Here is a 14641-nt window from a genome sequence, read left to right on the forward strand (position 1 = left end):
TCCGTTCTGATGTGCAGTCAAAAACACAAAACCCCACAATCACAAACCACATCTTGGGTTTGTTAAAGCTGTAAAATCCTTTTCAGCTGTTCCCCCTTTTTGTGCATTTCCCAGCATTTTGTCTAAATATGGCGTTGCACCAAATGGTGAGAAGGAACAGAAAGACCTACTACCTAACAGCCATCCTTTTGATTCTTTACAACCAGTTGTAAACCTTCACTTGGAGCCTGGCATATATGGAGGGGTTATTTACTAGTGCAATATATCTCTTTATTTTCACTGACACACAAACAGCATTGGGACTGAACAGGTTTAAAATGACTCAGTAAGTCAAACTCCTCTTTGAAGTGTTCTAAAGGATGTCATCTGGCCTATTAAACAACTGAAAATCAAGACAACTCTTGCTGATTGATGAATGGTTACTATGATTTTTTTTATTTGACTCTCCTGGGGTTAATAAGATTGTTGGTAGTTACATTCTCTGGCCTTAGCTAATATGTAACTCATTTCTGACTTGCCTAACCAGTGACATTGGCTTGAATTAAAATGTAAAAACTGATTAATCCTTAATTCATTTTTTTACCTACAGTATAATGGATTAATCAACACACTCAATTATGCTTGTTGATTAATACATGCTTACTGTAGACACAAACATTACATCCACACTGAGGTAAAGCCAGAAAACATCTGCTTGACAAAACAAATAGTGTACTGGTGAACAAGTAAAGAAACATTTTGGATGTTATACCAACTTTCGCAAACAAATGTTTAAATAAAAGCTGTGACAAAGCTATTTTTCTTAAAAAGTAAATCTTGATACAATGCAAAAGAGAGTGCTGATCATTTGCAATGTTTTCCATGAAGGGTCGTCAAGGCTTTCCGATTTGCAAATGTTTAATTTGCGTTTTTAGGACACAGCACGACATTGAAGTGAAGCTTTGGTGGCTGGATATTAATCAAAGAAAAACTGGCTATATTGCATTTAAATATGCCTCTAGGGTTTTCAAAAGCATTGTTGGAAATTTAGCTAATCACTGGGTCATTATTAGAAGAAACACAGCATTCATCTCCGTAAATTGCACAAAGTTGGACAAACTCACCTTTGCCTTTAATTATTTATTTGATTATGCAAATTATGAATTCATCATAAGGTCACCTTGTTTGGCAACTGACAAGAAAAAGCACAAATTACCTAATTAAGTACACAACAGACAGTCACAAAAGACAGCTAATGTAAGTAATGTTATATTCGAGAATATACTACCTGAAAAGTCAAATAAAATTGATTAAGAACACAGTAAATACCAGTATAAATAAACAGAGTTTAAAGTGGATATTGCAGCTACATTAAGATCACTCTGACATCAAAGACTAAGCAATAAAATGGACAATGTAAGTGTTATTTATCTAAGTGCTCAAGCCGGATGTGAAGAATGGCATTACTGTTCACATAACAAGACATCTGTTTAGTTGAGCCATGAGTTTAAAGAGTAACTCAACACTCCTGACAATATTTTCTTAATTTATCTGAAACAGAAACCGGCTTCCAACCAAACATTGCTTTTCAACAGTGTGAAGTTACTCTCAAAATGTGCAAGATGTTGCATGTACATTCATAAAATATTTCACAAGATTGCCATGTATTCTGGTATTTTGTCATTTTCTCTGCTCAACATTTAGCTATATATTGAGTTTGGTATGCAGAGTGCACTGTGATTGAAGATTACAAAATGCTTTGATTTGAGTAATTGATCTATTGGTTAACAAAATAATCTACATACATCATTATGGCTACAGGCATTCTACCATTGGCAACGTCTGATAAACACCAACCCATCAATCAATCAATCAATCAATCAATTAAAAAGACCAAATTATCAATTTACTTAATCCGTATCTTCCCCTGATTTCACCGGTTGACTCTTCCAGCGCAGGGTAAAGTCAGCCGGTATCTTGTCCCTGAGAATTTCACGTAGCTGAAAAATAAAAGTTATAGTAAATCATTGTCAAATCGAACACTAGCAGACTAATTTGTATTGACTCTTATCCTTTTTGTTAACATAGTATATTTTTGGGTGCCAAGCCATTGTTCCGAGGGTCCACTATTCCAAAACCTAAATAGTCCAAAAATATCACATTGGGCCAAAAGTCCATTTGTCCGACAAATGCCCAAAATTCCAACGGCCCATTGCTCTGGAAACACACTCACTCCATGCAACAACCTGAAGCACATGGCCAATTATTAAGCAGAACTACCTCATTGGACCATTAAAATGTTTTTCCTACTGCAACAAAAACAAATACTGCCCTAATCTGCCTCTGAATGGCTTGCCCTTTCACTAACCCTAACTATTCTTACCCCTGATACCTTATCCTGACCAAACCAACCTGCCCAGGCAACAAGTACCTACCAATCCACCAAAATATTGGGAAGATCTTATGACTTAATTCTGCTTAATAATAAGCCAGGTGCTTCTGATTGATGCAGGGGAATGTGTATTCAGGACAACTGGCACTCGTTTTCCCTGTTGAGCTTTCCGTCCAATTGGACTTTTTGTTTTCTTCTGATACCTGATCTCGGGAACTTCTGATACCTACGGTATTAATTCTGAGGTCTGATGCTCAGGTCTCATAGTCCAGTCTTGAAGTTTTGAAGCATGTTCAATTCATCATTAGACCTAATCTATGTCTGAAGTTTGATCACACTCTTTTTTTCACAAGAGATAAGAGAACGAGAATATGGGTGGGAGCTTTACCTGCTGTAGGATTTGTTGATTAGTAGCTGGATCTGAAAGGTCAGCATCAGTCTGAATCTTCACCCTCAACACCGTGATCTTCACCCCTACAACTGAACAGTCAAACAAACACCAAATATGTTTGCATTGCAAGAAAAAACAGACAGATTTAGTATTTCTGAGATGTATTACGTTTTTCACCTTGGCACCAGAAGGGACGCTCCGTGTAACACTCAACATCGTGCCACGTTTGGCCTTGGTCGTCAGCTCCACAGTACTGGTTACCAAAATAGTTATTTGGTTGACCTTTGTTCCAGTTTCTAAAGGAGCTGTTGCTGTTGTCCGACCACCTCCAAAGCACTCTGTACAAGCCAATCCACACAGAATGTTCTGACGTAATTGACAACATATCTGTGTTTTCTTGAGCGTTCTCAATCATAGCCAGGTCTGTGTGGTGTGCTCTGCAGTAGGTCTGGGCATCCTCCCATGCACGAGCTTGGGTGTCATATAAAGTATATGTTTTCTCGCCTGGAGGAAGTGTATCTACAATAGAAAAAAAAGTTAGTTGTTATTGTTTCAAGTTTTTTCTTTTTTATAAGGTATGTGGTTAACAAAAGCTTAGGAGATTTTAATGTTTGGTTTTTCGACATATTATAGTCAGTAATTAGCCTACTTTGAATGTGTCATAAAAATGGCTGTTGCAACAAGTTTCTAAATAACAGTAATGTAGCCTCAGTTACAGTAGCTATTCACTTCTATGTGTTGAATGTATGTTTCAAAAGTCATAAAGTGGTGTAGAAATGATCTTCCTGAACAAAAATATAAATGATTGTACACCACAGAAGTCCTTTTTCCCCAAGTACCAATGCTAACTTCCAGATAATTCCTGCATCACTCTATATAGGAAAGTTCTGATCAAACAGTCTGACAACTTTAAGTTCTTCCCTCTAGTTCTGAGAGTCCAAACTTATTTGTTTCTTACCGTCGTAACAAACAAAATACAATTCCTTGTGACAGGCGTCATCAATCCATTTTCCTTCAGCGTTCCCATACACACAGGCCCGGGGGGGGGTGATAATGATTTGGCTGACCTGTTTGCCAGTTTTGGTAGCCAGTTTGGCTTGTTTCACCTGTTGAAGACCATCTCCAGGAGTTTGCATCATTACCCATAATTCCCTTCCAAGATTGTGGATCATCAGACAGTCCAATCCAAGCATACTGGTGCTGACTAGGTCTGTATACCTTACGAATGTCATCCATGCTTTCAAAGGTTGCCAGGTCGGAGTATTTCTCTCTGCAGTAGTGCTGAGCGCTGGTCCAGTTCATCAACAGGTTGACATAGTGGTACTCACGAATAACAAGAGGGGCCTGAGAGTGTGAGGGCACGGGACCAAATCCTGAGGTTTTGTGACAGAGGGAACATTTGGCTGTGAATGATCAGAAATCATGTTTGGAACTGTTGATCTAAATTACTTGAAAAGGGGTTTTAATTTTACAGGGTAACATTTTCAAATTTTTTGAAATTATTTTTACGTTACCGACTTTACTACGACTTCACATGCCATTGTGAATAATCCTTTCACAGGCCTATATTTCTTAGCTTTTGAATTCAATGGAAAACAATAACCTGTTCTATTGTGCATATTAACTGGAAACCATAAACTGTCACCATGAAATTATAGAAAGATAGTGTAAGTCTTACCAAAAATGACGAAAATCAAAAGCACTTTAGCATCCATTTCTGATTTCACTGAAAACAACAACAAATGACAGCAAAATAAATAGTAAGAGTAACATTTGTTAAATGTTGAGTACGTTTGAATTATTACGTTACAATATTTATAAAATAGTCGGTAGCAAACATTTTCAAAATTGATATAGATATAAAATGCCATAATGACATATACTACTGATAAAAATAATCATAATAATATGTCAAATAGAAGATATACTCACATGTAAAAACAAACTTGGAATCACAATGGGTCCAAATGTCTGCTCACCTCTTTGAGAAGTATCCTGTGCTGAAGTATCCTGTGCTGTGATGCAGGGAAATATTTAAATATCCAAATAAGCAATACGTCATATGTCTCCTTAGGCGCATTCACACCGCAGTACTTTTCCCACAAAGGTTCATGAGAACTTAGTTCATGAGAACTTTTTAGTTCTCATGAACTAAGTACAGATCGCGTTCACACCGACATGGTGATGCTGGACCTACAAAAGGCTTTCGACACTGTCAATCACCCCATTCTGATTGACAAGCTAAAAGCAATTGGTTTTGATAAACTATCGGTGAGCTGGATGCAATCCTACCTGGAGGGGAGAGAACAGATGGTGGAGGTAAATGGTACTCTGCCCCCCCCTCCCAGTGAGCTGTGGTGTTCCACAAGGAAGCATATTAGGTCCGTTACTGTTCCTAATTTATGTAAATGACATGTCATCAGCATGTGACTGCAACTTGTTCCTGTTTGCGGACGACTCAGCCCTGCTGGTCTCTGGCAGGAACAGGTTGCAGGTTGAAAAAACCCTCAGCTCCGAGCTCGGCAGAATCCGCACCTGGCTCGCCGATAATAAATTATCATTACACCTGGGTAAAACAGAGTCCATTCTCTTCGGTTCGAAACATAATCTCAGCAAATCCGACGACTTCTCAGTTGCAGTGGGCGACATTATTGTCACAAGTAAGAAGGAAATTACATACCTAGGATCTATTCTTGAGGCAAACCTCTCCTGTGACAAAATGGCATCCAATGTAATAAAAAAAGTCAATCAAAGAACTAGATTCCTATACCGGATCTCCTCTCTGGTAAAAAAAAAACACCCTGAAAACTCTGGCAGGAGCACTCATTCAAGGGCACTGTTGACCTAACAATCAACATCGGCACCTCAGTTGTTTCCCCGACTCAGACTGCAAGGAATCTGGGTGTGACCCTAGATAACAACCTGTCCTTCACTGCAAACATCGCTGCTACAACCCGTTGCTGCAGATACACGCTTTACAACATCAGGAAGATACGTCCCCAGCTGACACAGAAAGCGACTCAGGTTCTGGTCCAGGCTCTCGTCATCTCACGCCTAGACTACTGCAACTCCCTCCTGGCTGGTCTACCTGCATGTGCCATCCGACCTCTGCAGCTCATCCAGAATGCAGCGGCTCGTCTGGTCTTCAACCTTCCTAAATTTTCCCACACTACTCCGCTCCTACGCTCGCTTCACTGGCTTCCGGTAACTGCTAGAATCCACTTCAAGACACTGGTACTTGCTTACCATGCTGCGAATGGATCTGGCCCTTCGTACATCCAGGACATGGTTAAACCGTACACCCCAGCGCGTGCACTACGCTCTGCATCAGCCAAACGACTCGCTGCGCCCTCGCTGCGAGGGGGACCCAAGTTCCCAACGGCGAAAACACGTGGGTTTGCTGTCCTGGCTCCAGGATGGTGGAATGAGCTCCCCATTGACATCAGGACGGCAGATAGCTTACACATCTTCCGGCGCAAACTGAAAACTCATCTCTTTCGACTCCACTTCGAGCGATAGAACTATTAACGAAGCACTTTTATACTAATAAAGGACTGGCTTTTCTAAAGCCAGTTGAGTAGCACTTGAAATGTTTTTGCTCTATGAAACCTGATGTACTTTTATGATTCTGTTTTCTTCAAGTTGTATTTTGTTGGACGAACGCACTTATTGTAAGTCGCTTTGGATAAAAGCGTCAGCTAAATGCAATGTAATGTAATGTAATAATGACTATGCTTGCACGTCATGGTACCATAGCACCTCCAAGGCGCTAAAAATAAAACTTCAAACATCGCAAAATAAACTGGTCAGACTACTGCTTGACCTTTCATCTAGAACCCACCTCACCTCTGCCCACTTTGACAACCTAGGATGGCTTAGAGTAGACGACAGAGTACAGCTACTTGCAATGGGCCTGGTCTACAAGATCCACTACACCTCTATGGTACCCATGTACATGTCAAAATTCTTCCCAAAGGTCAAGGAATACCATGATCATAACACCAGAGGGAGCTCCACAAATCATGTGAAACCCAGATTTGGCACAAAAAAGGGGGAATACACATTTCGCAATTATGCCACATCAAGGTGGAACGCTCTTCCCACAACTGTAAAGGAAAATAAAACTATACTTACCTTCAAAACCTCTCTTAAAGAGCACCTTCGGGGGAGAGCATTGCAAAACTGGCCCCGGTAATGGTACAAATCTCAACCTGTCGTTGAATGGACAGCTTCCCCCCCCCCCCATCTATGTATATACTCGCATTTTAGACTCTGTTACTAACTGTATATCTGTAGACTTGGTATGTCTTAAATGTCCGGTTAGGATGTATTAGAACGAAATCTAAAATGAAAATTGTAAACAAGCAATCTGTATGTAAAAAAAAACACCTGTATGTAAATTGTAAATAAGCCATCTGTATGTCAAATATGTCTTATATGTCTTAAATGACATGATGAATTGGAAATGGGGGACCCTGATGTAAACAAGACGAAAGTATTTCTCTGGTCTGCATCCCCTTAACAATTGTATGTTTTGAGCTGTACTGTACTGTACCCAATATACAAGCTGTTAATAAACTTTTCAATCAATCAATCAATCAAACCGGAATAAGTCCCTGGGGGAGGATTAGGCAAATGAAGCCGCTGACGTCACTTCTTCTTCTTCTGCTTTGGGTTTACTGGCAGGCCGCAAACCACTTCACGGCGTATACTGCCGCCCAAAGTCCCCGGCCGGAAGTCCCCGGAGTTGGGGACTGGCTTCAGTAGAAGCTGCTGGGAGTCCCAGCAGCTTCTACTGAAGCCTTCCGAGTAAATCGCCAGAACGCCGACACCTCCTCATCTCCACCGCTCCCATGTTTTATTTTGTGTTGCCATAAATTAGTCTCTCTGCGTTTCTGCGCTGGGCTAATGCTAATGCGAGGATAATAAAATGGCGGCTTCACAAAACTTTTTGGGAGTTTTACGGTGCGTGGTTTGCAATCCGCCCAGCCAATCAGAAATATAGCTCTTTTCTCACAAGAGAGCCGCACGAAAGTCCCTGCTCTCTAGCAGGGACTTTCGTGGGGGTAAAAAGGTTCTCATGAACTAATTTTAGTACCGGCTCTTTTTGGTGTGAACGCGACAAAAGAGTTCTCATGAACTAAGTTCTCATGAACCTTTGTGGGAAAAGTACTGCGGTGTGAATGCGCCTCTTGGTACAGTGGCCGGCAGGTGCAAACGCTGAACAACGGCCAAAAACCATGGATGTATAATAAGAACTGGATACAGCGTGGGAGTCCGGGCCTCATTCATTGATAGTTGCTCAATGGCGCATGATGACAAAATGGCCCAACTTTTGAGAGAGCAAAACGTCACGGATTACCCGGCATGCCTGAGAAGTACCCGTATGTGCACTCATAGAGCATGCGCAACTTTAACCACGCCGCCCAAAAGGCTCGTTCACATTAAGCACGTGAATTTGCGTACACGTAACAGCACCGCGCGTTCATGACAGCATGGTACTGGATTTATATTAACGAGGCGGCAGTTAGCAGCTAGCGGCTAGCTAGTCAATTATGCTAAATTGCATATCAATCGTTATGTACTTTTATATTACGCTGACATCAGGATCTAGTGATATCCAAGCAACAGAGCTTCATTTAGCATGATACTTGTGTGGGTTGTACATGAAACCACTTGGTAATGTATACAAATGTATATGTTGAAGCCTGTTATGATCAATTGTGAGTTAAAACGTTATCTAAAAAGTTAAGCTGATGATGGATTACTGTGGTGGAGTTAAAATAACAATAGCCTATTTCTTTTTGAAATGTGATGGAGTAAAAGGATAGTAACTGTGATTATTCATGTTAAGTAGCCCACAAGTAACTAAAACAATTGCAAGTGCAATAAGAAGCTACAGGAACGTTAATCTACGTCGGTAATATTAACTTTATTTAATACAACATTTACAGTACAAGATGTATATCATACAGCCCATCAGTGGCGGCGCTAAGGGGTGGCTACTTGGGCTCAAGCCCCGGATGTTTTCTGAAAAGCCCCGGATGTTTCACTTAAAAAAATTAAATTAAATTTTTTTTTTTGAAAACGTCTCGGGAGTAATGTGCAGTACCGGAGTCCACCAGAGAGGCAGTCACTGTGGGACATTAGCCTGCGTACTGCGTAGCCTGCCCTGAAGAAGAAGTCATCCTTCCTAGTGCCTGACGAGTTTTAAGCTAATAGCCTATACAGTTATGGATATTAGAAAGTTATTGTCATTGAAGCAGGCCACAAGCTGCGGCAGCAGCAGTATCAGCAACAGCAGTATCAGCAGCTGACAACAATGTCATCACCAGCAGTCAAGAAATGGATGATGTTTCAGGTTTGTTAATCTAATGGTGATATCTGCACTCTGGCTGACTGAGTAAGAAGTGAAAAAGAGTGATGTAACGTTAATGTTATAGCTAGTAAACATGGAGTAACCACACTAAGTATACCCTTATATGTTAGTATGTATACAGAACATGACTAAAAATTATCCTAAGATGTAACGTTAACCCTTCATAACTCAGTCTACTTTTATACCGGCTCTCGTTTCAGTACACATAACAACAGAACTGACAGGCAACCCTCTGAATCAGACTCCGATTGGCTGTGACTGCATCCACTCAGAGTGTCCGATTCAGAAACGTGACTCTTACGGCCCATCCACACAGCGGCGTGCGTTGAAGCTTCCAACGCTTCTGCCCATTCACTTTGAATGGGGTGACTTTTAGCCGAACTGCATCGTGGGAAGCGACGCGGAGCGTTGCTGGCGTGGCTCGCTGCAAAAGTTGAGCAATGCTCAACTTTTGACGCCTCGGCAGAAGCATCAGCCAATCGAATCATATGCCAGTACAAGCTCTAGCCAATCAAACCGCTGCTTGTGTGTCAGGGGCGGAAGATTCATGTGATTGGTTGTTGGTCGAGTGTCAGACACGCACGCCGCTGTGTGGACGGGCCGTTACACTCTTTACGTCACAAACAAAGATGGTGGATGAGAATAGATCTATAAAACGATAAGCAATGCGCCAGAATCAAGGTGAGACTATCCGCATCCTTTAAAACTCTACGCACATTTGTTTCACCTTAATAAGTAAACGATTATTTGAGTGAGTTAAGGCATTAGTTTGCTTCATTAAAGGGTGTTAATGAGTGTTCTCCAGTGCCTTTTGTCCGCTTTAAGGTGTTATTAAGGTAGGGTTAATGTTGCTCTCAAAGTGCACCAGATTGATGCTTTCAACTTCAATATTTTAAAAAAAATCTTCCCGGGGGAGCATGCCCCCGGACCCCCCAAGAGGAGGCGACGACCCCCCTAAAGGATGTTTGGTCCACCCCCCACTTATAAAAAATAGCACTGTACCCCTGCACCCAACCCTCCCCCCCCCCCCCCCCCAACCCAAAGACTCCTGGGCTAAGCCCCGGATCTCCTACAATCCTAAATCCGCCTCTGCAGCCCATGTAGTATAATATTTTACAAATGATGAATTATAGCAAACATGTGCAATACATCCATTCTTACAGCTCCGTGGGCTGGCAGTAAGGCGATATGGTCCGTTATTATTGTGCATCCATCGGTAAAGATAAACTCATGTAGTACTGAACACGTAACTTGAACGTGCCGGGCGGCGCGGTCCCGTGGGTTAGATGCGCGTTCATAATGCCGAGGGAAATAACTGTCAGAATAATGTTATTAGCACATTTTTACAACTTGAGTAACGAATGATTTTAATAAGGGCTATACAAACATTCATACTGGGTAGTTTATTTAGTTTAAAAAAAAGTATACAACGAGTTACAGACCACTCTTTCCCCATGTAAGTCAATGGGAAAAAGTGTTTCCGGGCCCAGCAACCTAAAGGAAGTGTAGTACCGCCGTTTGACCAGCACGAATATTCTCATCAGACTCCGGCGCACTTCCTGGGGGCTTGGCAAAAACGTATACATAAGCAGGAAACACCTGCAAATAATTAAATGAAAAACAAACAAACCCCGAAAACAAATACAACAAAAAAACGCTGCATTTACAGAAATGATATGCAAAGTCAAAAACACATACAAACCCAAAAATAAATAAAAAAATAAAACATACCGGAAGTGCTCCGCCTCCAGGCCTCTAGGGGGCGCGTTACGTGGAACAGATTGATGTCTGACCAGCAGTGTTGTGCTAGTTACTGAAAACCAGTAACTAGTTACCATTACTAGTTACTTCATTTCAAAAGTAACTCAGTTACTTTACTGACTACTTGCACAAAAAAGTAATGCGTTACTGTGAAAAGTAACGTTTTCGTTACTTAACAAAAGGGCTCCCATTAATGCCCTTATAGCCTTCATTTCAGTAGGCTACTGTTATTGCATTGGAGAATAATACAATCTGTTGATCAACTTGACATGCATTATATGCAATCTGGATTGCATCGATATTAGCTGGCTTTCCATTTTTGTATATTCTTTCTCCAGGTAGTTGGAAAAAGTTTTCCGTCCCATATGCCGTGTGCCGCCCGGACATGGTATCATGCTAACTAGCTCCCTGAAAGCGGGTGACTCCACTGTAGCAATAGCCTGCATGTGTTCTACAACATACCGTGCAATGGCTTTATCGACTTTTCCCTGGCTAGCAGTCCCTTGGTTAAAATCCAGCCGCTGTTGCTTAGGTGGAGGTGGAGTGGCGTCGGCTGAGTCTCTGTGGTCTTAGCTACTAGCTTCGTCCCAGCATGTTGTTTTTGCAGATGTTTTAAGAGATTTGAATGACTGGTTTGGGCAGTAGATAGGATCTTTGACCCGCCAAGACACAACTTACATTTAACTAAAACGTTCTTTTCTTTGTGCTCGACAAAAGTGAAATAGTGAGAATATCTCCAGGTGGAGAAACTATAGGTTACTTACGTAACCCCAGTTCTCAGAGTAACATGAAGTGAGATGTCTCACTATGGGATGCGCCTCATCGCGGAGCAAACAGAAGCATCAATCTCATTACGCCAATCCTGATTGGCTGGTGATCTTGACGTCAGCGTCAGGGAATTCACCCCCTATAAGTAGCTTGCGCCACGATGCATGCGTCATTCAAAATAAGCACCTCTTCTCGCTTCACCATAGCAAGGAGGGCCGTCTGGTGAGACATCTCACTTCATGTTACTCTGAGAACTGGGGTTACGTAAGTAACCTATAGTTCTCATTCATAACACTCCGTTCGATGTCTCACTATGGGAAATTGTAGCTCCCGTATTGTCAGACGAGCTTATCTCGAAAATCACCAAACCAACCAGAACCTAACAGGTAGAGCTCTGACTCAACCAGGTGCCCAGCACTGCTTGAGTCACACTGGGAGCAGAACGTCCAGCCTGTTAAGAGGCGGACAAAAGTGAGCGACGAGGACCAGCTCGCCGCTGCACCAATGTCTTGGATGGGAGACATCCTGGACAGAGCCCAGGATGCAGCCAGACCCTGAGTCGAAAGAGCTCGCGGACCCGAGGGTGCCTGCGAACTCTGACTCGTATGGGCCCTAAAGCAATTGCTTCCACAAACCAGTGGGAGAGCCATTGCTTAGTAACAGGCTTGCCCTTATAAGGGTTAGCCCAGGACACAAGGGGTTGGTCATTATGACGAAGCACCCTTGATCTGTCCCTGTACGTGCGTAAAGCACGGGCTGGACACGGCAAATCCAGCCGCTGTTCCCCGGAGGAATACAGTGGCGGGGAGGATGCCTCAATGTCAAATGTGGTACCTGAACCAACCGCCTTAAGATAAAGGCAGGGTTGGGCTTCAACCACACTCTGTTTGCCCTGGGGCGAACTGAGTGCATGAAGACTGTACAGATAGCGCATGAGTGCCACTGGCTCGCTTGGCAGCTGCCAGGGTCAGCTTCATGTCACACTGTATTCAGATTGTACCACTCACGGGCCAGGCCCATAGAGCCAAGCGCTCTGGGTGTGGGTGAAAGATCACCCCCCCCGCTTGGGACAGTATGTGGGAGCTGCCATGGCTGCCCGCACAGCAGCTGATATATCTCCGCTAGCCAGTACATAGCTGGCCAGTGCGGAGCTATCAGGATAAGTGTGTGGCGTTGCTCTCTCACTCTGGCCAGAGTTGGGGGTATCAGAGCCAGGGGTGGGAACGCGTACAGAAGGCCCGGGGGCCAATCGTGCGCGAGTGCATCCACGCCTAACGGTGCATTTAGATCGCGCATCGAAAAGAACAGCTGACACTGAGCGTTGTCTTTCGATGCGAACAGATCCACCGCGGCTCTGCCGTAACGCACCCACAGCTGGCTCACAATCCTTGGATGTAGAGTCCAGTCTGCATAAAGTGGTATACATCTGGACAGTAGATCTGCCCCGAGGTTCATCACTCCCGGTACGTGCGTCGCTCTCAGAGAGAGGAGACGTCTACCGCTCCATAGGATCAGTTTGCGCGCCAGTGTGTGTAACTGGAGAGAACGCAAACCCCCTTGGCGGTTAATATACGATATTGTGGTCGTATTGTCTGTCCTCACGAGGATGTGATGTCCCCTGAAGAAAGGCAGAAAGCGTTTTAGGGTGAGAAACACCGCTAAAAGCTCCAGGTAATTTATGTGCGCCCGCTGGAGGTCTCTGCTCCAGAGACCCCTCACCGGGCGACCTTCATAAATACCTCCCCAACCTGTCAGACATGCGTCCGTGGTGACCACTTTCCGTGAAAGGACAGCACCCATAGGCACACCTCGTACTAGAAAAGTCGGGTGCAGCCAGTGGCGCAGTGCCATTACGCATTTCACAGTAACCATCACTCGTTTAGTTTTAGGGCGGCCACCCAGCGCTGAAACTCCCTCATGTGTAAGCGTCCCAGTCGTACGACCAGGATGGCTGACGCCATGAGCCCCAGCAATCACAGGCATGATCTGAAGAGAACATGTTTGTGCAGCTGGAAAAGAGCGAGACAAGCTCTGAAAGCTTTCACTCTTTCCGCTGACAAGCGAGCTGAAAAGGGCACCGAGTTCAGGCGTAAACCCAGGAAGAGTATAGTCTGCGCGGGGCACAACATGCTCTTCTCTGTGTTTATTATGAAACCCAGGTTGAGCAGGTGCTTTACGAGGACATTTGTCTGCGTAACAGCCTCCTGCTCCGACTGTGCGAGAAGCAGCCAGTCGTCCAGGTAGGTCGCCAGGCGAATACCCTGTTGTCTTAACGGGGTTATCGCGGCTTCCGTACATCGTACAAACACCCTTGGACTGAGAGACAGACCGAAGGGGAGTACTCTGTATTCATAACAGATCCCCTGAAATGCGAATCTCAGATATTTCCTGTGTGGGTAATATACTGGGATGTGAAAATACGCATCTTTCAGGTCGACTGATGTAAACCAGTCGTCTTGTCGCACGAGCCGCAGCAGAGATGTGTGAGTGAGCATTCTGAACTTATATCTTTTTAGATATTTGTTCAGAGCCCTCAAATCAAGTATTGGCCGAATTCCGTTCCCTCCCCGTTTTGGAACGAGGAAGTACTTGGAATAGAAGCCGCCCTGACTCTGCTCGGCGGGTACAATAGATATAGCCCTCTTTTCTAGGAGTGAGAGAATCTCTCTCTCCAGAATATGGGCTGACTCTCCTCGGGCCTGCGAATGCAGAATGCCTGAGAAGCGAGGGGGGGTGACGGTGACTTGGAGTCTGTAGCTCCGTGTAACTGTCTTGAGAAACCCAAGCAGATGTCGTGAGCATCTCCCGCTGTATGCTCCTTAGAGCCAGCTGAGATGTCACGTCTCTTCCCCTCTGAGTCTCTATTTGTTGTGTTATGGGGCCCTCCAGTGTCTGAGCACTGTGGTGCCCCATTTCGACAATCCCCACCGACACAGCGCATGCGTGTGGCGGTGGTGCCCTTACGGCTCCA

The 14641-nt window shown here is 43.7% G+C and overlaps 1 protein-coding gene across 1 annotated transcript; it reads right to left on the minus strand.

Annotated features, from left to right (window-relative positions):
- Nucleotides 1-1191: 1191 nt before the first annotated feature.
- On the minus strand, nucleotides 1192-4881 carry LOC117543203. The gene is made up of 6 exons (XM_034211322.1): nucleotides 4742-4881; nucleotides 4441-4488; nucleotides 3905-4135; nucleotides 2940-3281; nucleotides 2760-2851; nucleotides 1192-1979 (listed from the first exon to the last, which is right to left on the minus strand). The coding sequence occupies exons 2-6, from the start codon at nucleotides 4475-4477 to the stop codon at nucleotides 1890-1892; spliced, it is 792 nt and encodes a 263-aa protein (XP_034067213.1). The 5' UTR covers nucleotides 4478-4488; nucleotides 4742-4881; the 3' UTR covers nucleotides 1192-1889.
- Nucleotides 4882-14641: the final 9760 nt, after the last annotated feature.

Source organism: Gymnodraco acuticeps, unplaced genomic scaffold, assembly GCF_902827175.1.
Source record: "Gymnodraco acuticeps unplaced genomic scaffold, fGymAcu1.1, whole genome shotgun sequence".
Lineage (NCBI taxonomy): Eukaryota > Metazoa > Chordata > Actinopteri > Perciformes > Bathydraconidae > Gymnodraco > Gymnodraco acuticeps.